The sequence below is a fragment of the Delphinapterus leucas genome, chromosome 9 (genome assembly GCF_059928025.1).
Source record: "Delphinapterus leucas isolate spDelLeu-1000000601 "Yukka" chromosome 9, BTC_Dleu_Yukka2, whole genome shotgun sequence".
In the NCBI taxonomy this organism is placed as follows: Eukaryota; Metazoa; Chordata; class Mammalia; order Artiodactyla; family Monodontidae; genus Delphinapterus; species Delphinapterus leucas.
Genome location: NC_143137.1, coordinates 89454911 through 89476716, shown reverse-complemented (window position 1 = coordinate 89476716; position 21806 = coordinate 89454911). Strand labels below are relative to the sequence as shown.

General features: G+C 39.4%; 1 protein-coding gene across 2 annotated transcripts in view; it reads right to left on the bottom strand.

Moving 5' to 3' along the window:
* Nucleotides 1–21806, bottom strand: part of PRKAR2B (protein kinase cAMP-dependent type II regulatory subunit beta) — a 113247-nt gene that overhangs the window by 80688 nt on the left and 10753 nt on the right. For both annotated transcript variants that reach the window (XM_089917816.1, XM_022554346.3), the window contains exon 2: nt 722–757. In XM_089917816.1, the coding sequence (XP_089773942.1) occupies nt 722–757 (36 nt within the window). The remainder of the gene's footprint in view (nt 1–721; nt 758–21806) is intronic.

The window sequence follows — 21806 nt, the reverse complement described above, 5'->3', positions numbered from 1 at the left end:
AACATGGTAGTACTTCACTTGTCCTCTATCTTTAGAGAAGAAGGTATTTCACAGAAGTGAATTTTCCAAACAATAGTTTATCCATTTCAGCGCCCAAACTCATTTAGGATAGAAATGCTTTACTTCCCCACCAATGTAATGCAGGTGGTGCCCAGTATAGTGAACCAAATTTAAGCACCTGTCAATGGTTAAGGTCACCCTCACTGTGAAAATGCAGAAGGTTACTGTGGTATCTCTAGGACAGCAATAGCTCCTGGGGCAGGAACAAATATAAAGCAATTTGCTCCTATTCTGAATAGGACCCCATGATGACAAGGTCTTATATCGGAGTGTTATGAGTTTTCCTGTCCTTTATTAAAAACTCTCCATCCTTCCCTGTTTCTAGAGTGTTCTTTACCTAAGTTCTAAATTACTTCTTCTAAACTGTGACTGGCAAACCAGATAACCATGTAGGTAATAATTTATCAAGAGCAGAAATAAACAAATTGGGGCAAGAGTCTCCATACATTAGCCTCAGTGCACAGTGTTGTTTTAAGTTTAGCCACTCAGTGTGTATTTCCAATTATTTCCTAGTTCTTGATTTTATCAGATGGTTGTGTTTTCTGGGAAAATGACTGACAAATAAGTTATTACTCTATAGCAATTATTCTTTTCATACCTTCTTATCCAATCCATTTTAAAAATGCCACCATTAGTGAGCAAAATCCATCATCAGACTTACCTGAGGCACGCCTCGTAAATCGGTTTATTACTGGAGCTGAAAGAGAAAAGCGGAATAATGTGATTAGATAAAATTTTAATTTATCCAAAACCCTGAAAACGACCTAAATTGTTAAGTGATCCCATAAATTAAATAGGAGAAAGATATGAATGAATAAACAATGCAAGAAGAAAAAAACATTAATATATGAAAATTAAATGTTTAAATTCACTAGTAGCCAAAGAAATATAAATTAAAATCAATATTTCACCTGTTAAATTAGTCCCCCCAACACACTTCAAATGAAAATCCCTAGTTATGTGTGGCTGAAACTACTTAACTGGGACAGTGCCAACCTATATAATATTTTTGTAAATAATTTGGCAATTACATCTAGTGTCATAAAAGGTGTGTCTCCTTTAAGAGAGTAATTTTACTTTTAAGAAATTTATCCTAAAGAAGTATTACTAGAGAAGGAAAAAGATACACACACGTGTGCGCACACACACACACATCTATTCAACAGCATCATTTTTACAGTGAAAATATTTGGAAACAAAACTAAAAATGCTCACATATACTGATATCATTATTAGGTAAAGGATGGTATATTTGTGGTTTTGACAATTTTTGTGCGACCCAAAGGTCTATGATATGCAAATCTATCTGTGGAAGGCTGCAATTTCAGGCTGGTGTATGGGAATGCATTGCTCAGCTGGTAAGCCCAACCTTGGCCCACGCCCTGCATTCAACTTAGCTCTGTTGTTTCTTCTTGGTTTTGCTTACAGATATCTTACAGTTATCTCAAGACATTAGGTTTTTAAAAACTTTATTTCTTGAGAGAAGCAGGTAAGTTTACAGTTCATATTATATACAGAAATGACATCATGTATTACACTGTATATTTTAGTAGCAGGATGTCATGGGTCTACTATGATTCTTTTTAATACTTCAATACTTTTTAAACAGTAAAGACTGTTTACACTATGGAAATAGGTCAAGTAAAAAAAGAAGACTTAAAATTTTTGTCAGCATTATGGTTATAGAGTACAAAAAATATAGATGCTTCAGAATAAGTACTAGAAGAAAACTGTCAGATGTTTCACACTAATCCTTGCAACCATTCTATTAAGTAGCAGCACTGCAACATTACTGATGACAACATTTTACAGTAAAGCTCAGAGATATGGATTAGTTTGCTTTAGATCACATAGTCACCCTGTGGCAGAGCTTGAGAATTCCAACGCGGGCACTTCTAGCACCAAAAAGCTGCCCCGCCAAGAACAGAAAGCAAAAATACTGACGCCTGAAATCACCACGTAACAGGTAAATATTTCCTTCCATATTGATCTCCATTGTTACTAAGGATTAACTGTGTGAAATCATTCACAAACCCAATTATTAAAACACTATAATGTATAGCAAAATTATATACTCTAAACTGAGCAAGAGAAAATTCCCACTACTTATATACCAAAATAATTCAGCCATATAGCTGCAAAGTCACAAATTACTTATATAAAAACCTTTCATCAGGTAAAGTGTAGTTATATTTTATATATCGCACGCACAAAAAAACTTTCATCAGTTTTCTTGGACACCTTCAACCCCCTTTTGCACAACTCCTTCAGAACCTAGTCTAAAAAAAGCCTCCCCAGCAAGCTACAAGGACAGGGGAAACTTCAACCACAGGAATGCAGAATAGATAGTGCTGGCTGCCCAAGGCAAGATGAAGGTAAAAAAGCATATCTCAGCCTTGGGGCAAAAAACAGAGCAGACACTCTCCTCCCCCTCTAGTCTCTCTAGACAATGAAATCACAGCACTGTGAGCACTGGTTTGAAATGTTGGGGCATCTTTGTTCCCTTGCGGTCCCTTAGGTTTCTGTGCCTTTTTTTTTCTTTTTGGCCACACTGCACAGTTTGTTGGATCTTAGTTCCCTGACCAGGGATTGAACCCAGCCCTCAGCTGTGAAAGCACGGAGTCCTAACCACTGGACTGCCGGCGAATTCCCTGTGTCTTTCTGAAGTGTTTAAGGCAGAGATTTTCAACGAAGTGGCATCACCATCTAGGAGGTGTATTCTAAAGTTGTGGGAGCAATTTTTTCAACTGTCACAATAATTCAGAAGACATCCTTGGCATCTGACAGACCACGTACAGGACAATCCTATACAACAGAGAACTATCATGAATCCCAAAACTTTTGTCCTGCACTACTTTCACATATCCCACTGGACATTCATGTTGGCAAACAAGTCAATTTATAACCACCTGAGCCTAAATTCTAACACTGTTTATACATAAATACGATTATTATATGCAGTTTTAATATACATCAGATTTTCTACAACACAAATACAACATAAATCAAAGGAATTTGGGGGTTTTGGGGGGTATTTTTGTTTTGTTTGCAGTTTTACTAATAGATGTTCATCATTTCAAAAAATCATGTCACTGCTGTATCACTTGTGGTATCTGAATAACCAGTACAATACACCTGATCAGACTACATTTGCAGCTTTCATATTCTTAGTGATTCTATATGTAAGTGGGAGAATCTAACTGCATTATGCCTTCTTGTGTACATGTAAGCACATACCTTCTGAAACACATTTTACTTACTATAAATTAATTGCCTCATTTCTCCTTTATATTTTTGCTAGAAATTATATCAATGTTTAAATTGTGAGTAGAGAAGTTCTATGACTGTGACTTCCATTTCCCAATAGTAAATGGGGCACAGGACTGGGCAGTTAAGAAGATGGGGGCACCAGGCATGTGGTACCCAGTAGTTAAGGTAAACACTGGGTTTTGACAAAATTACCAAAACTCCAATCCCTCAAAACATATCCCTTCATATCCACTTGCAGGGATGAAACACAAGTGTTTCCTGTACCAACTCTTGGCAAGCTAACAATAACCTTCACAATTTTTCTAGACTTTTTAGTTTAGTTACCAAAATGGGGAAGAAGATTGAGATTCAGGGTGGAGACTCTGCTGTAAGTAAAGCGATGTGCAGCTGGGCTTGGGGTGCCTGGTGTTTTCTCTCCCAGGAACCCAAGTACAGGGAAGGGGAGCAGGAGGAAGATGAGGAAGGACGCACCACCGGGCGCCGACTGGGGTCAGGAGGTGTGGGCTCCACTGCTGGCCCCATCGCCTTCCGGGAAAGCTTGGATGAATCGTATAACTTTGACCTAAATCCTCAACTTAAAAAACATGCAAGGTAAGATCTGCCCTCCGTAATTCAAGGGGGGTTTTATGAAAAAGTAAACAAACATCTTTGAAAGTGCCCGTAAACTATAAATTCCTATTCAAATATAAGAGACTGATGTTTACTATGAGCTAATATTACCAATCTTAACATTACATTTTTTGCATATACAAAGTAAACAGCAGCACAAATTCACAAAAAAGTTAATAGATGATGCTTTAAAATGTGCTAAGTCAAATTAGGTTTCCTCAGACTCTTGGTTTCCACCTTTGTATTTTCCTATTCTATAGATATTCTGTAAGTGTATTTATACACACACACACACACACACACACACACACTAGGAGAATATAGAAGGAAAAATATAGCAAACATATTATCTGCCTGGAGAAACAAATATGATTTAAGAATATACTAAACGCCCCTAACATTTTAAGGAGATATAACCTAAGATCTTAATGAATCCTAAGGAAAAATACAGAAATGTTTATGTAGGTTTGACTTTCTCCCAAGTGCCATTCCAGCGCAATACGGAGAGTCCTGTGTTCCTATGAATGTCTTTGCGCTTGTCTATCCAGAGATCCCATCAGTTCCCAAACTAGACGGGTCTTAATTCCTCAGCCCCCAGAAGTATAACTGATTCAAGTCTTCTTTAATCCTGGAGTATCCTTACAGGAAAAACTCTCTACTACTTGAGGTGGCTGAATGAGCCTCTCTGTTCCTAGCAGTGAAAACAGCCTCCCACACCTGGGACTGGAGTTTCGCGGAGCCAGCAGGACCTGCTTATCTTCTCACCTCTTTATGCCTGAAGCCCAAGATAAGCAGTGCCTGGTAGATAAGAGGCACTGAGTTAACAGCTGTGGTGTGAATCAATCAACTCTGTGAAGTAAACAGAGCAAGTCTCCTTGTCCCACTTATTCCGCTGTTTATTGGATGTGGATGCCGGGCACTGGGAATGTGACAGAGTCCCTGCCTCTGAAGAGCTTGACCAAGTCGGGGGTATTTTCACATACTATGACTGCAAGGGCTTATGCCACGCACGCAGCTGCCCTAACAGAAAAATTTAGGTAAAAAGAGAAGTTCCGTAGAAAACTAGAAAACTTAAGAAATTCTACAGAAACAAAAGCAGTCAATTGAAAGCATGAACCAATGAGTTTGGCCTCCAGAAAGGAAAGCCAGGTTGACAGTCATGCAGATAGTTTGCACCTCTGAGCACAATGCTGGGAGAGAAGTTCCAGGTTAAAGAAATAAGAGCGCTGAGTTGTAATTTACGGTCATTAAACACACACACACACACACACACACACACACACAGCCACCCTATCTATATTGGAGCCACACTGGTTAAATGGACTTTTGCAGAAGTGTTCATATGCCCTGAAGTGAGATGTACACAACAATCTTGGAGTCAGCACAATAGTTAGCACACCTAGCCTCCTATGAGTTGCCTTTTCTAGCAATAAACACTTTCCAAATCTGCTGTCTAAATAAAAGATTCTAGAAATTATGTCAACTGAAACCATGTTAACTAATTATATTTGATAGAATAAATACTTAGCTCAGAGTAAATTAATTTCTCTTATGCCTGGGCTTCAAAAATTAAAACTGAAATAAGGCTCATCCTTGAACCAAGGAAGAATTAACTTTTTAAAATATCAACAGCAACGAAAGCAAATAAACAACAACAAAACCTGAAATATTTTGCTAATTAATGTAACAGGCATAATTTTCAAACTTTTTTATACAGGTTTAATTTCTGACATTGAAAAGGACTGTATTTTCTGTGTCTTTGTTAAAGCCATGTCTGCTCACGTACTTCTGACTGGACATGATGGGAACTGTTTGAGAGGCTGGCATTTGGGGGACCAATTTTCTTCTTCCTTTTTGATTATACAGCATGAGATCAGGCATCAACCTACCCTACACACGGAGCATGGCTGCAGGTAGGGCTGAATGAAATGAAACAGACATTCAGCTTTTAAAAAATGCCGGCTTTAAAGACCACTAAAAAGATGCACAGTTTTGTTCTTTCTATTCACAAAGCAAACTCCTCAAAATATAACTGATATTCTAAAATACTGAGGTCATAAAATATAACTATTACCATAGGGGGAAAATACACTCCTAGTTACTTTTGCTTACAAAGGAACTTGATGCTCTACTGTTTTTTTTTTTTTTAATTTATTAATTTTTTTTTTTGGCTGTGTTGGGTCTTCGTTGCTGCGCGCGGACTTTCTCTAGTTGCGGTGAGCTGGTGCTACTCTTCGTTGTGGTGCACGGGCCTCTCATTGTGGTGGCTTCTCTTGTCGGGGAGCATGGGCTCTAGGGCACGTGGGCTTCAGTAGTTGTGGCACGTGGGCTCAGTAGCTGTGGCTCGCAGGTTCAGTAGTTGTGGCACACGGGCTTAAAAAGTCCCTCTACTTTTTTTTTTTTTTTTTTGCGGTACGCGGGCCTCTCACTGTTGTGGCCTCTCCCGTTGCAGAGCACAGGCTCCGGACGCGCAGGCTCAGCGGCCATGGCTCACGGGCCCAGCCACTCCGCGGCATGTAGGATCCTCCCGGACCGGGGCCCGAACCCGTGTCCCCTGCATCGGCAGGCGGACTCTCAACCACTGCGTCACCAGGGAAGCCACCTTTACTTTTCAATTCATGAGGATTCTACCCTCTTAGGAACAGGAAGAAAAATATAGCTTTAGCTAGCAGAGTCCTAAGGTAGCTAAGCATTTAAAACCACACACAGAGCTGATGCAATACCAATGTCGAGAAAAAGGCTCCCAAATACTTTTAGGATTTTAAAATGTGGGCTCAGAAGAAAAGCAGGAGATGGGAAAGGTCACTGTCAAAACTACATCAATTCAGGGACTTCCCTGGTGGCGCAGTGGTTAAGAATCCACCTGCCAATGCAGGGGACACGGGTTCTAGCCCTGGTCCGGGAAGATCCCACATGCCGCGGAGCAACTAAAGCCTGTGCGCCACAACTACTGAGCCTGCACTCTGGAGCCTGCGTTCCACAACTACTGAGCCCGCGTGCCTAGAGCCTGTGCTCCGCAACAAGAGAAGCCACAGCAATGAGAAGCCCATGCACCACAACAAAGAATAGCCCCGCTCACCGCAACTAGAGAGGGCCTGCGTGCAGCAACGAAGACCCAACACAGCCAAAAATAAATTAATTAATTAAAAAAAAATTACATCAATTCAATCTCTGCTTCCACATATGCTAAAACTGTCTCTTCTAAACTTATGGGATCAAGTATGTGCAAGTATGTATGTGTGAAGCAGATTTATGGAAACTAATGTTTTGTTTGTAAGAGTGAACACTCCAGACTAGACCACTAACAATACTAGGAAAACCAAAAGCTCGGAGAGTTTGAACTGTCACACATCCCTGAAGTCACAGTAAAACAGACCCAGAAAAGGGTAATTAAGGAAAATAAAGGGCTCTGAAATGAAGGCTGAGAAAACAATCAGGGGAATGTGATTAAGGTTGGCCTAATCATAAAAGTACAGTCTTAGAAAATACCATATTCAAATCCTCCCCATTGTCTTCACAGAATTAAGATGTTCCTGCTATTCTAGGCTCAGCTCAAATGTCTCCTCTTAAAGAAGCCTTTCTCTAAACATTCTCCAGGTCCTCTCAATCACATCATCCTGCTTCTTTTCTTCCACGCATTATCAGAAGACATCTAGTACATTATGTTTACTGTGTGGTTACTGTGTGTTACTGTGTTTTTTAGTGTGTTTTTTTGCACACTACTGGGAGGGCAGTATCCTTCCTTGGCTGTTTTACTACTGTATCCCCAGTGCCTAGAACACTGCTTGATATAATATGTATCTGGTTCAACAAATACTGAATGAAAAGTGCTAATGAAAAATTAGTATAATAAAGGTATTCCCTGATACTTAAAGATTATTTGGACAAATGTAAGTGATAATTTATATACATACTGTATTTATGAAACCCATAAATTAAAATACATTACTGGCTGAAACGTAAAACAGACTTAAAAACAGCAGACCTTGACTGACTGGCATTTGGCTTTTTGTACAAGCTGCAAAAAGAAGTCCCACTTATGCCCCATAACTACAAAAATGTAACCCAGATGCTAGTTTCCAGCAAAAATAATGAAAAATTTCACAAGATAATCAGTGCAGAAAGCAATGACACTTCTCAATTAAAATGTGGAAAAGAGGATTTCAAAAGCATCCATGTTTCCAACGGTTTTACTTTTAATCAAGGTGAAACTGACATACAATGAAATGCACAACTCACTGAGTTCTGACACGTGCATACACCTATATAACCAACACTCCAATCAAGATATAAAACATTTCCAACACCCTGGAAAGGTTCCACAAGCCCCCTTACCGTCAATTCCCACTATCCCTTAGGAAACTACTGTTAGGATTTCTACCACCATAGCTTAGCTCTGCCATTCCGTGAATTTCATATAAATGTGAGATTTATTCTCACTGTTGAGAGGATCAATAGTTCTTTTTTATTGCTGAGTAGTATTTCATTGTGTGAATGCACTACAATTTGTTTATTCATTCTCCTGTTGATTTTTTTTTTTCCAGTTTGGGCTACTGTGAATAAAACTTCTATAAATATTTTTATACAAATCGTTTTGTGAACATATACATTTGCTTTTCTTAAGCAGATGCCTAGAGTGGGAATGCTGGTTCATAGGTGAGTGAATGTTTAACCTTATAAAAACCTGCTGATTTCCTAATGCTTTGTACCATTTCATACTCTCATAGGAAATAAACAAGACTTCCAGTTGCTCTATCTCTTTGCTAACATAAGGTATGTCATTTTAGCCATTCTTGTGTTTAGTGGCAACTCACTGTGGTTTTAATGTTAATTTCCTTAATAACTAAAAATACTGAGCACCCTCCCATGGGCTTATTGGCCATTAAGTCTTTTTTTTTTTTTAATAAAACAGGTTTATTAATTAAAGGACTTCCCAAGTCTTTAGTACTCCAAATGACATTTGTCTTTTGGGTTTTTTTTGTTTTTGTTTTTGTTTTTTTGCGGTACGTGGGCCTCTCACTGTTGTGGCCTCTCCTGTTGCGGAGCACAGGCTCTGGGCGCGCAGGCTCAGCGGCCATGGCTCACGGGTCCAGTCGCTCCGCGGCATGCGGGATCTTCCCTGACTGGGGCACGAACCCGTGTCCCCTGCATCAGCAGGCGGACTCTCAACCACTGCGCCACCAGGGAAGCCCTTTTGGGTTTTTTTTAATAGATCTTTGTTGGAGTATAATTGCTTCACAATACTGTGTTGGTTTCTGTTGCTCAACAAAGCAGATCAGCCATATGCATACAAATGTTCCCATATCCCCTCCCTTTTGAGCCTCCCTCCCATCCTCCCTATCCCAGCCCACTACTATTTTACATTCGGTAATGTATATATGTCGATGCTACTCTCACTTCACCCCAGCTTCGCCCTCCCAGCCCATGTCCTCAAGTCCATTTTCTATGTCTACCTCTTTATTCCTGCCCTGCAACTAGGTTCATCAGTACCATTTTTTTGTTTTTTTTAGATTCCATATATATGCGTTAGCATACGGTATTTGTTTTTCTCTTTCTGATTTACTTCACTCTGTATGACAGACTCTAGGTCCATCCACCTCACTACAAATAACTCAATTTCGTTTCTTTTTATGGCTGAGTAATATTCCATTGCGTATATGTGCCACATCTTCTTTATCCATTCATCTGTCGATGGACATTTAGGTTGGTTCCATGTCCTGGTTATCGTAAATAGAGCTGCAATGAACATTGTGGTACATGCCTCTTTTTGAATTATGGTTTTCTCAGGGTATATGCCCAGTAGTGGGATTGCTGGGTCATATGGTACTTCTATTTTTAGTTTTTTAAGGAACCTCCATACTGTTCTCCATAGTGGCTGTATCAATTTACATTCCCACCAACAGTGCAGGAGGATTCCCTATTCACCACACCCTTTCCAGAATTTATTGTTTCTAGATTTTTTGATAATGGCCATTCTGACAAGTGTGAGGTGATACCTCACTGTAGTTGTGATTTGCATTTCTCTAATAATTAGTGATGTTGAGCAGCTTTTCATGTGTCTCTTGGCCATCTGTATGTCTTCCTTAGTGAAATGCCTATGTAGGTCTTCTGCCCATTTTTTAACTGGAGTGTTTGCTTTTTTGATATTGAGCTCCATGACCTGTTTGTGTATTTTGGAGATTAATCCTTTGCCTGTTGTTTCATTTGCAAATACTTTCTGCCACTCTGAGGGTTGTCTTTTCATCTTGTTTATAGTTTCCTTTGCTGTGCAAAAGCTTTTAAGTTTCATTAGGTCCCATTTATTTATTTTTGGTTTTTATTGCCATTACTATAGGAGGTGGATCAAAAAAGATCTTGCTGTGATTTATGTCAAACAGTATTCTTCCTATGATTTCCTCTAAGAGTTTTATACTGTCCAGTCTTACATTTAGGTCATTAATCCATTTTGAGTTTATTTTTGTGTATGGTGTTAGGGAGTGTTCTAATTTCATTCTTTTACATGTAGCTGTCCAGCTTTCCCAGCACCACTTAGTGAAGAGACTGTCTTTTCTCCATTGTATATCCTTGCCTGCTTTGTGACAGATTAGTTGACCATAGGTGCGTGGGTTTATCTCTGGGCTTTCTATCTTGTTCCATTGATCTATATTTCTGTTTTTGTGCCAGTACCATACTGTCTTGATTACTGTAGCTTTGTAGTATAGTGTGAAGGCAGGAAGCCTGATTCCTCCAGCTCCATTTTTCTTTCTCAAGATTGCTTTGGCTATCTGGGGTCTTCTGTGTTTCCATACGAATTGGAAAATTTTTTGTTCTAATTCTGTGAAGAATGCCATTGGTAGTTTGATAGGAATTGTAGTGAATCTGTAGATTGCATTGGGTAGTACAGTCATTTTCACAATATTGATTCTTCCAATCCAAGAACATGGTATATTTCTCCAACTGTTTATGTCATATTTGATTTCTTTCATCAGTGCTTTATAGTGTTCTGGGCACAAGTCTTCTGCCTCCTTAGGCAGGTTTATTCCTAGGTATTTTATTCTTTTTGTTGCAATGGTAAATGGGAGTGTTTCCTTAATTTCTCTTTCTGATTTTTCGCTGTTGGTATATAGGAATGCCAGAGATTTCTGTGCATTAATTTTGTATCCCACAATCTTACCAAATTCATTGATTAGTTCCAGTAGTTTTCTGATGTCATCTTTAGAATCTTCTACATATAGTATCATGTCATCAGCAAACAGTGACAGTTTTACTTATTCTTTTCCAATCTGTATTCCTTTTCTTTCTTTTTCTTCTCTGACTGCTGTGGATAGGACTTCCAAAACTATGCTGAATAAGAGTGGCGAGAGTGGACATCCTTGTCTTGTTCCTGATCTTAGTGGAAATGCTTTCAGTTTTTCATCATTGAGTATGATGCTTGCTGTGGGTTTGTCATATATGGTCTCTATAATGTTGAGGTAGGTGCCCTCTATGCCCATTTTCTGGAGAGTTTTTATCATAAATGGATGTTGAATTTTGTCAAAAGCTTTTGCTGCAACTATTGAGATGATCATATAGCTTTTATTCCTTAATTTCTTAATGTGGTGTATCACATTGATTGATTTGCATATATTGAAGAATTCTTGCATCCCTGGGATAAATCCCACTTGATCATAGTGTATGATATTTTTAATGTGCTGTTGCATTCTGTTTGCTAGTATTGTGTTCAGGATTTTTGCATCTATGTTCATCAGTGATATTGGTCTATAATTTTCTTTTTTTGTGATATCTTTTTCTGGTTTTGTTATCAGGGTGATAGTGGCTTCATAGAATGAATTTGGGAGTGTTTCTCCCTCTGCAATTCTTTGGGAGAGTTTGAGAAGGATAGGTGTTAGCTCTTCTCTAAATGTTTGATAGAATTTGCCTGTGAAGCCATCTGGTCCTGGACTTTCGTTTGTTGGAAGATTTTTAATTACAGTTTCAATTTCAATACTTGTGATACGTCTGTTTATATTTTCTAATTCTTCCTGGTTCGGTCTTGGAAAGTTGTACCTTTCCAAGAATTTGTACATTTCTTCTTTCTCTAGTTGTTTTAAGTGTAGGGTTAGATTGTTTATTTGAGATTTTTGTTTCTTGAGGTGAGACTGAATTGCTATAAACTTCCCTCTTAGAACTGCTTTTGCTGCGTCCCATAGGTTTTGGGTCATCGTGTTTTCATTGTCATTTGTTTCTATGTATTTTTTAATTTCTTCTTTGATTTCTTCAGTGATCTCTTGGTTATTTAGTAGTGCACTGTTTAGCCTCCATGTATTTGTGTTTTTTACAGTTTTTTCCCTGTAATTGATTTCCAATCTCATAGCGCTGTGGTCAGAAAAGATGCTTGATACGATTTCATTTTCTTAAATTTTCCAAGGCTTGATTATCAGTGACCCAAGATGTGATCTATCCTGGAGAATGTTCCATGTGCACTTGAGAAGAAAGTGTATTCTGGCACTTTTGGTTGGAATGTTCTATAAATATCAATTAGATCTATCTGGTCTATTGTGTCATTTAAAGCTTGTGTTTCTCTATTTATTTTCTGTTTGGATGATCTGTCCATTGGTGTAAGTGGGGTGTTAAAATCCCCTACTATTATTGTGTTACTGTCCATTTCTCCTTTCATGGTTGTTAGCATTTGCCTTATGTATTCAGGTGCTCCTATGTTGGGTGCATAAACATTTAAAATTGTTATACCTTCTTCTTGGATTGATCCTTTGATCATTATGTAGTGTCCCTCCTTATCTCTTGTAACAGTCTTTATTTTAAAGTCTATTTTACCTGATACAAGTATTGCTACTCCAGCTTTCTTTTGATTTCTGTTTGCATGGAATATCTTTTTCCATCACTTCACTTTCAGTCTGTATGTGTCCCTAGGTCTGAAGTGGGTCTCTTGTAGCCAGCATATATATGGGTCTTGTTTCTGTATCCATTCAGCCAGTCTGTATCTTTTGGTTGGGACATTTAATCCATTTACATTCAATGTTATTATTGATATGTATGTTCCTATGACCATTTTCTTAAGTTCGGGGGCTTTTTTGTGGGTCTTTTCCTTCTCTTGTGTTTCCTGCTTAGATAAGTTTCTTTAGCATTTGTTGTAAAGCTGGTTTGGTGGTGCCGAATTCTCTTAGCTTTTGCTTGTCTGAAAAGCTTTTGACTTCTCCGTCGAATCTGAATGAGATCCTTGCTGGGTAGAGTAATCTTGGTTGTAGGTTTTCCTCTTTCATCACTTTAAGTATATCCTGCCACTCCCTTCTGGCCTGCAGAGTTTCCGCTGAAAAAATCAGCTGATAACCTTACAGGGATTCCTTTGTATGTTATTTTTTGTTTCTCCCTTGCTGCTTTTAATATGTTTTGTTTGAATTTAGTTTTTGTTAGTTTGATTAATATGTGTCTTGGTGTGTTTTTCCTAGGGTTTATCCTGTATGGGACTCTCTGTGCTTCCTGGACCTGGTTGACTATTTCCTTTCCCATGTTGGGGAAGTTTTCGACTATAATCTCTTCAAATATTTTCTCAGACCCTTTCTTTTTCTCTTTTTCTTCTGGGACCCCTAGAATTCGAATGTTGGTGTGTTTAGTGTTGTCCCAGAGGTCTCTGAGATTGTCTTCAATTCTTTTCATTCTTTTCTCTGCTCCTCAGCAGTTATTTCCACCATTTTGTCTTCTAGCCCACTTAATCGTTCTTCTGCCTCAGTTTTTCTGTTATTGATTTTTCCTAGTATTGTTCATCTTTGTTTGTTCTTCTAGATCTTTGTTAAACATTTTTTGTATTTTCTCAATCCATGCCTCCATTCTATTTCCGCAATTTACTATCATTACTCTGAATTCTTTTTCAGGTAGATTGCCTATTTCCTCTTCATTTATTTGGTCTTGTAGGTTTTTACCTTGCTCCTTCATCTGTGATATATTTTTTTGCTGTGTCTTTTTTTTTTTTTTTTTTTTTTTTAAGGAGTGGGATTGTGTTCCTGTCTTACTGGTTGTTTGGCCTGAGGCTTCTAACACTAGGGTTTGTAGGCTATTGGGTAGAGCTGGGTCTTGGTGCTGAGATGAGGAACTCCATGAGACCTCACTCAGATGAATATTCCCTGGGGTCTGAGGTTCTCTGTTAGTCCAGTGGTTCAGACTCGGAGCTCCCACCACAGGAGCTTTGGCCTGACCCTGGGCTTGTGAACCAAGATCCTGCAAGCCACCTGGGGCAGCAAAAACAACAAACAAAAAAACACACAATAACAAAGAAAAAAATAAAATTAGACTAGGAAACTAACAGATATGTTAGGAAGAATATAAAAATAAAAATATAGATGAATAAACAACTGGAACGTACATCAGTACCACAATAGTAAAAAAGAGGAGGAGGGAAAATTTTAAAAAAGGTGGGTGGGGAAGGCCTTGGCTGTGGAGGGCGCGGCCTAAGCAAGGGCGAGGTTTGGGTGGTGGGCGGGGCCAATGCTCAGGACCCACAGGGCTGGAAAAGGCTCTGGGGGCAGTGGGGGGCGGGGCTTAGGCTCAAGGAACAGAAGGGGCCCAGGCGTGTCCCCCACCCCTGGTCTCAAAGGGCAGCGGACCTCACCTGGGAGTCCAGCAGGCTTCCTGGGCTCGAGTGGGCGGGCAAATGCCCTCCTCTCCTCTCCTGCTCCTCCAGTCTGGGAGGGCCCCTCCCACCTGCCTCTCCTGCTCTCCCCTGCCTCCCTCCTGTGCCCCCAAGGACCCACGCAGCCTGGAGGGGACTTGGAGGGCAGGGGATATGCCTGGGAGCTCAGCAGGCTCCCCGGCCCGAGTGGGCCAGGCAAATGCCCTCCACTCCTCTCCCGCTCTTCCTGGAGAGTCCCTCCCACCTGCCTCTCCTCATCTCCCCAGCCACAGGGGCGCCGATCCTGTCTGGCCTCCACTTTTCCTTTCCCCTCAGTCCCCCTACATCCTACCAGTTCACTTTGGGGTTCTTCCCGTCTCCTTGGGCATCAGAGTCCCCCACCATGGGCTGGCAGGCACCCTAGTTGTGGGGAGACACTAACTCCACGTCTTCCCACGTGGCCATTTTCGTTTATGTCTTCTTTATTAAACTGTTTAGGCCTTTTGCTTGGTTGGATTTTGCTCAGATTGATGGGCTTTTTGTTATTGAGTTTTAACAGTTCTTTTTATATATTCTCAGTAACAACTAATTAGAATAATAGAAAAATCTCCCAGTTATAATAACAACAAAAACAATATGTTACTTAGAAATTAAACTAAGAAAAGACAAGAAAATCCTTTATGTAGAAAATGACAAAACACTGAAGAAATGAAAGGAAGACCAGATAAATGGAGATATGCAATGTATATGGAATATTTATGTCTCCAAATTTGTTCATAAATTCCAACAAACACCTAATAAAGTTTTTCACATCATTGAAGAACCTCATCCTAAAAGTTCTGTGGAATAATAAAAGCCCATGAATAAACAATTCTGAAGAAAAATAAGGTGGATGTACTTACTTACCACATATCAGGACCATATAAAGTCATATTAGGAGAAAGAGAGAGTAATGAAAGAATGGACAAACCAACAGAACAGAATAGACTGTAAGTACCTTCACATAAAAATGGAAAATTGATGTTTAAAAATCAGTGGGGGAAAAAAGTCAATAAATGATGCATATTTTTAAAAAATGAAATGAGATTCTCATCTCATACCAGGCACAAAAATAAATTATAGATGGATTAAAGCCTTAAGTGTGAAACTCAAGACTTTTTCATTTCTACAAGAAAATGAAGAGCTTATCTTTTTAATTCGAGATAGAGATAGATTCCTTAAGGCACAAAAAAGTATAAGTATAAAGGAAGGGATTAATGTTAGGCTACAATAAAATCAGGAAATTCTGTTCTTGAGTTAAATGGTATGAACATGAATGAAAAGAGTGAAATAGGTGAGGGAAATTAAGAGGTACAAGCTTCCAGTTACAGAACATGGGGATGAAATGTACAGCATGGGGAATATAGTCAATAAAAATGTAATATCTTTGTATGGCAAGGGATGGTAACTAGACTTATCATGGTAATCATTCTGCAGTGTATACAAATACTGAATCACTATGTTGTGCACCAGGAACTAACATAGTGTTGTAGGTCCATTATACTTCAACAAACAAATAAATAAACTCATAGAAAAAGAGATCAGATTTGTGGTTACCAGAGGCAAGGGTTGAGGGGATGGGCAACTGGATGAAGATGGTCAAATGGTATAAATTTCCAGTTATAGGATAAATAAGTACTAGGGATGTAATGTAAAATGTGATTAATATAATCAACACTGCTGTGTGCTACATATGTAAGTTGTTAAGAGAGTAAATCCTAAGAGTTCTCATCACAAGGAAAAAATACATTTTTCTTTTTCTTTTACATCTATATGAGATGATGGATCTTCACTAAACCTACTGCGGTCATCATTTCATGATGTACTTAAGTCAGATCATTATGCTGTACACCTTAAACTTGTACAGTGCTGTATGTCGATTACATCTCAATAACACTGGAAGAGAAAACAAAGGAAATTCTGTTCAACCTACATAAACAAAATGAAAAGACAAGCCCAAAACTGGGAGAAAATTTTTTTCAATGCATGTTACCAACAAAGGATTAGTAACCAGAATGTGGAATGAAGGAAGGAAGGAAGGAAGGAAGGAAGGAAAGGAGGGAGGCAGGGAGACAGGATGGAAGGGAGAGAGGGGAAAGGAAAGGAGAGGAGAGGAGAGGAGAGGAGAGGAGAGGAGACACTCCTACAAATCAGTAAGAACAATACAGACAGGAAAAATGACAAGAAAAAAAACTTTTTTCACAGAAGATGAACTAGAGATATGATCAATGAAGATAAAAAAGATGGTCAAGATCACTAGTAAGCAGGGAAAAGCATATTCAATTTACAATGAGATTCCAATTTAACATCTGTCTCATTGGCAAAGATGGTTAAAATCTGACAATATCAAATGGTCGCTTGAATGTGGAGAACCAAGAACTCTTATACTACTGCTGAGAGTATAAACTAGTATAACAGCTTTGCAAATATGGCAATATGACGTGCAGTGAAAGCTGGGCATTCCCTACAACCAGCCTTTCTATGCTTAGGTATATACCCTAGAACTGCAGTCCTCAAACTTTGTGGTCTCAAAACCTCTTTACACTCTTAAAAATTATTTGCTTAGGGCTTCCCTGGTAGCGCAGTGGTTGAGAGTCCGCCTGCCGATGCAGGGGACACGGGTTTGTGCCCCGGTCCGGGAAGATCCCACATGCCGCGGAGTGGCCAGGCCCGTGAGCCATGGCCGCTGAGCCTGCGCGTCCGGAGCCTGTGCTCCGCAACGGGGAGAGGCCACAACAGTGAGAGGCCCGCGCACCGCAAAAGAAAAAAAAAAAAAACAAAACAAGCTGAAGGATGATAACTTGCATAAGTGCAACTTTCGTAAGTGGCACAATTTATGTGAACTTTGAATACATGCAAAATATCATTATTTCTAATCTATGAATAAATGCCTTTGTAGTAAGAATACAAAAACATACATAGGAAATATAAACACCAAATTCATCATAGTGCTGGTTATCTATGGAGAAGGAAGTTAAGAGAACGGGATAAGAGAGGGGTATCCAAGGAGACTCCTACTGTACATGTGATATTTTCTTCAAAGTAAAAAAACTGAAGCGTTAAAATCTGTTGGAGACAGGGGATGGCTCATGTGAGTGTTCCTTATTTAGTGTCTGTTCATTTCTGTATATTGGAAATATTTCATAATTTTTAAAAAAGAGAAGAGGGAGGGAGGGATGGAGGGAGGGAGAGGGAAGAAGAGGGAGAGAGGGAAAGAGAAAATTTCTGCTCTGCTTGGTTTCGGAGATAAAAATCTCTCAGTATACTCAATACTATCAGCCCAACCAGATTAATTCACACTGCTTTTTTTTTTTTTTACTTTATTACCTTTGACATATAAAAATTACATATATTTAAGGTGTGCAACTTGATGTTTTGATATATGTATACACTGTGAAAAGATCATCCCAATCAAGCTAAATAATTTAACCATCACCTCTACAGTCACCACTCTGTGTGTGTGTGTGTGTGTGTGTGTGTGTGTGTGTGTGTTAAGATTTAACTTAAGATCTATCCTCTCAGCAAATTTCAAGTATACGATACAGTATTGGTAACTGTCACCATGCTATATACATTAGATCCCAGAACTCATTCATCTTGCATAACTGAAGCCTTGTACACTTTTAATGCTAAATGTGCTCCTAAAATATATTTCACTAAATATCCTTTCTGCAAATGCATTTTTCTTAAAATCTGAACACTAAAATACCTTCTGAATTCTTTTTAAGAAATTATAAGGAAATTATTTTAAGGTATTATGAGGAATCAAAATCATAATATTGCTTAGTTGGTAAACTGTTGTTAATGACAGTAAAATAAGATATCAAGGACTTCCCTGGTGGCACAGTGGTTAAGAATCCGCCTGCCAATGCTGGGGACACAGGTTCGAGCCAGTCAAATAAGATATCGAGGACTTCCCTGGTGGCACAGTGGTTAAGAGTCTGCCTGCCAATGCAGGGGACACGTGGTCGAGCCCTGGTCCGGGAAGATCCCACATGCCACAGAGCAACTACGCCCGTGCGTCACAACTACTGAGCCTGCGCTCTACAGCCCATGAGCCACAACTACAGAAGCCCACACACCTAGAGCCCGTGGTCCACAACAAGAAGCCACCACAACGAGAAACCAGTGTGCTGCAACTAGAGAAAGCCCATGCACAGCAACAAAAAGACCCAATGCAGCCAAAAATAAAATTAAAAAAAAAAAACAACTAACGTTAAAAAATCAATGACAGGGCTTCCCTTGGTGGCACAGTGGTTGAGAATCTGCCTGCTAATGCAGGGGACACGGATTTGAGCCCTGGTCTGGGAAGATCCCACATGCCGCGGAGCAGCTAAGCCTGTGCGCCACAACTACTGAGCCTGCGCGTCTGGAGCCTGTGCTCCGCAACAAGAGAGGCCGTGATAGTGAGAGGCCCGTGCACCACGATGAAGAGTGGCCCCCACTTGCCACAACTAGAGAAAGCCTTCGCACAGAAACAAAGACCCAACACAGCCAAAAATAAATAAATAAACAAATGTGGGGTTTAAAAAAAAAAATCAATGACACCTTAAAAAAAAAAAATCAAAGACCTGTGAATAACTCTGTGTAAAAGCAAAGATATCCAAAAGAACTGTCTTTTTTTTTTTTTTTTTTTGAAATCTATTAAGATAGCAATTTGTAGTGGAGCAAGTACAGAATGATGGGTTTTCAGAATAAAACCACATTCTAATGTAAAACTTAGGTATAAAAGTTTCTCCTCGGCTTCCCTGGTGGCGCAGTGGTTGAGAGTCCACCTGCTGATGCAGGGGACACGGGTTCGTGCCCTGGTCTGGGAAGATCCCACATGCCGCGGAGCGGCTGGGCCCGTGAGCCATGGCTGCTGAGCCTGCGCGTCCGGAGCCTGTGCTCCGCAACGGGAGAGGCCACAACAGTGAGGGGCCTGAGTACCGCAAAAAAAAAAAAAAAAAAAAAAAAGTTTCTCCCACCATGAGCTTACTTTCATAAATATTATGATATGAGGAAATGGCAACAAGCTGTCAAGTTAATACAACCAATTTTTTCCAATTAATTTATATTTCAGGCACATATTCATGTTTTTTACTATAAGCATCTGCCTCATTTAAATTAAGTAACTATTTTCAATATCCCTACTTACTCTTTCCCAAGTTTGTTTTAAAATAACTTATTAGAACTTGAATAAAACCATAAACGTGGAGATTCTGCACACACAAATTTATTTATTCTACCAGTTAAACACTGATTCTCAAGGGAGAAGACGGTGTGCAAACAAAGCAAAGCTTTATCCCATTGCTTTTTTTTAACCTTATTTTTTTTAAGTCAGACTATTTTCCTTGCATTTCAAAGGAATTAAAGGAGGACTTGAGACTTAAAAGAGCAGGGTTTTTTTTAAACGTTTGAAACACTTAGCTGAAAGATCTGAAGACTTTACTTTTATATTTTTCATTAATAACATTTTCTTTAAGGACTATTATCACACTGCCTTGAAAACAATCTCTAGTTTCTTACATTTCAAATCAGACTTCATTTTTAAAAACCCTCAGGTTCTAACTTCTAAAACCTGCCTTCCTCTCTTTCTTCCTTCCTCTCTTTTTTTTTAACAAACCCATATATAAGGCTTAGTATATGCCACACACTGTCAATTCATTTATTCTTACCAGAACCCTCTGAGGTAAGTACTACCATCATTCCCATTTCACAGATGGGGAAACTGAGGCACAGATGGTAAAGTAACTTGTTTAAGGTTCCAAAAGTTATAAATGGCAGAGTCAGGATTCAAACCTAGAGCCTATGCCAAAGTGAAGTCATATTTGTAAAACGTTTCCAGTGTTTCTGATTTTTCAGCACTACTTAAAAATTTTCAGCAATAAAAGCAATCTGTTTTGTTTGTTTTCCATAAACTACCAGGTTTAAGAAGTAGGAGGCAGAGGAAAGGGGTTCTATTGACTGTGTTTATCAAATCAGTGGCGGGAAAAAAGTAACATGAGTAGGAAAGAATAATAATAGAGGTAGATGATAACACATTCAGTTTAGGACAAAATTATCTGCAGGTGCCTGAAGAAGATGCAAGCAGAGGTGGCTGGTAAGCAGGGAGATATGTCAACCTAAATCTGAAGGCGAGAGGTCTGCGCTGGAGCTACAGTTAAAACTGGAGGGCTCCAAAAGGCTCACCTCGGGGCCGGGAGGCAGGTGGTGGTGGTGAGCAGGATTCATGCAATAAAGGGAGGAAGACAGCCTGCTTTCAACGTGGCAGGAATGAGGCAAGATGGAGAGAGAAAACAGGACAAAGCAGGTTCAGGGCAATAGAGGCATTTGGGATTTAACACAGGGCTCACAGAAGCAGAAGCAGTGACACGGGAAGTTTAGGGGGGTCAGAACGTCTCCTCGATGAGAATGTGCAATCCTCACCCGCAAGGCGAGCCTGTGCACTTGTGTTCTTTGCATGTGGCAGAGTGATCAAATATCAGGCCAAAATATAATATGCCACCTTTTTTTTTTAAATATAAAGAAGTCTAAACCTATGAAACTGAACACAGGCTAAGGCTTTTATATTTCATGAAAACATTTTAAAATGCATCAATATAAAGGATTACCAGGAGGCTATTTTTAATATTTATGCACCCAAGAAGGTTTCAATCACTTTAGAAATACACACTTATAGATATTTACTATTATGAGACGTTCAGTATTCAACTTGAGGTTAATTTAAAGTGTATTTGAGCACCTTCTGTGGGCCAAGTGAGATGCGTGCAGGAAGGTCTTGGAGGGAGGGAGCTCATTCCTGTGTTTCCATGCCTGCCTGTGCCAGGAACATGTGACATCCGCCAAGCTTACTCTGAAGCAGGGCACGTTCATCCTGCCATTTTGACACCACTCATGTCAACCAGAGAATCTCGTAAGGATTTTCTGGTAGGGTGAACTGTAAGCTAACCTTTGGAGAAAAACTGGGATTTTGGCAGAAAGTTAAGGAAAGAGGACTGGGTACCCAGGACCAAGAGAATAACTTAGGCAAGAATATTTGGCTACATCAATTTCGAACCATACTGTGTGCCTCTATAGTGTTTTATCTACTACCCACCGGACGTCTATAAAAGAATCGCCTTTCTTTCATGTCTTTTTTCACTTAAAATGTATTTAATAGGTAATACAAGTATATGACAAGCTTTTTTCAAAAGTTACAGAAAGGGAGATAGTGAAAAGGCTACCTCCTAACGAACTGTCATCTCCAGAGATGGCCTTCCTCAGATAC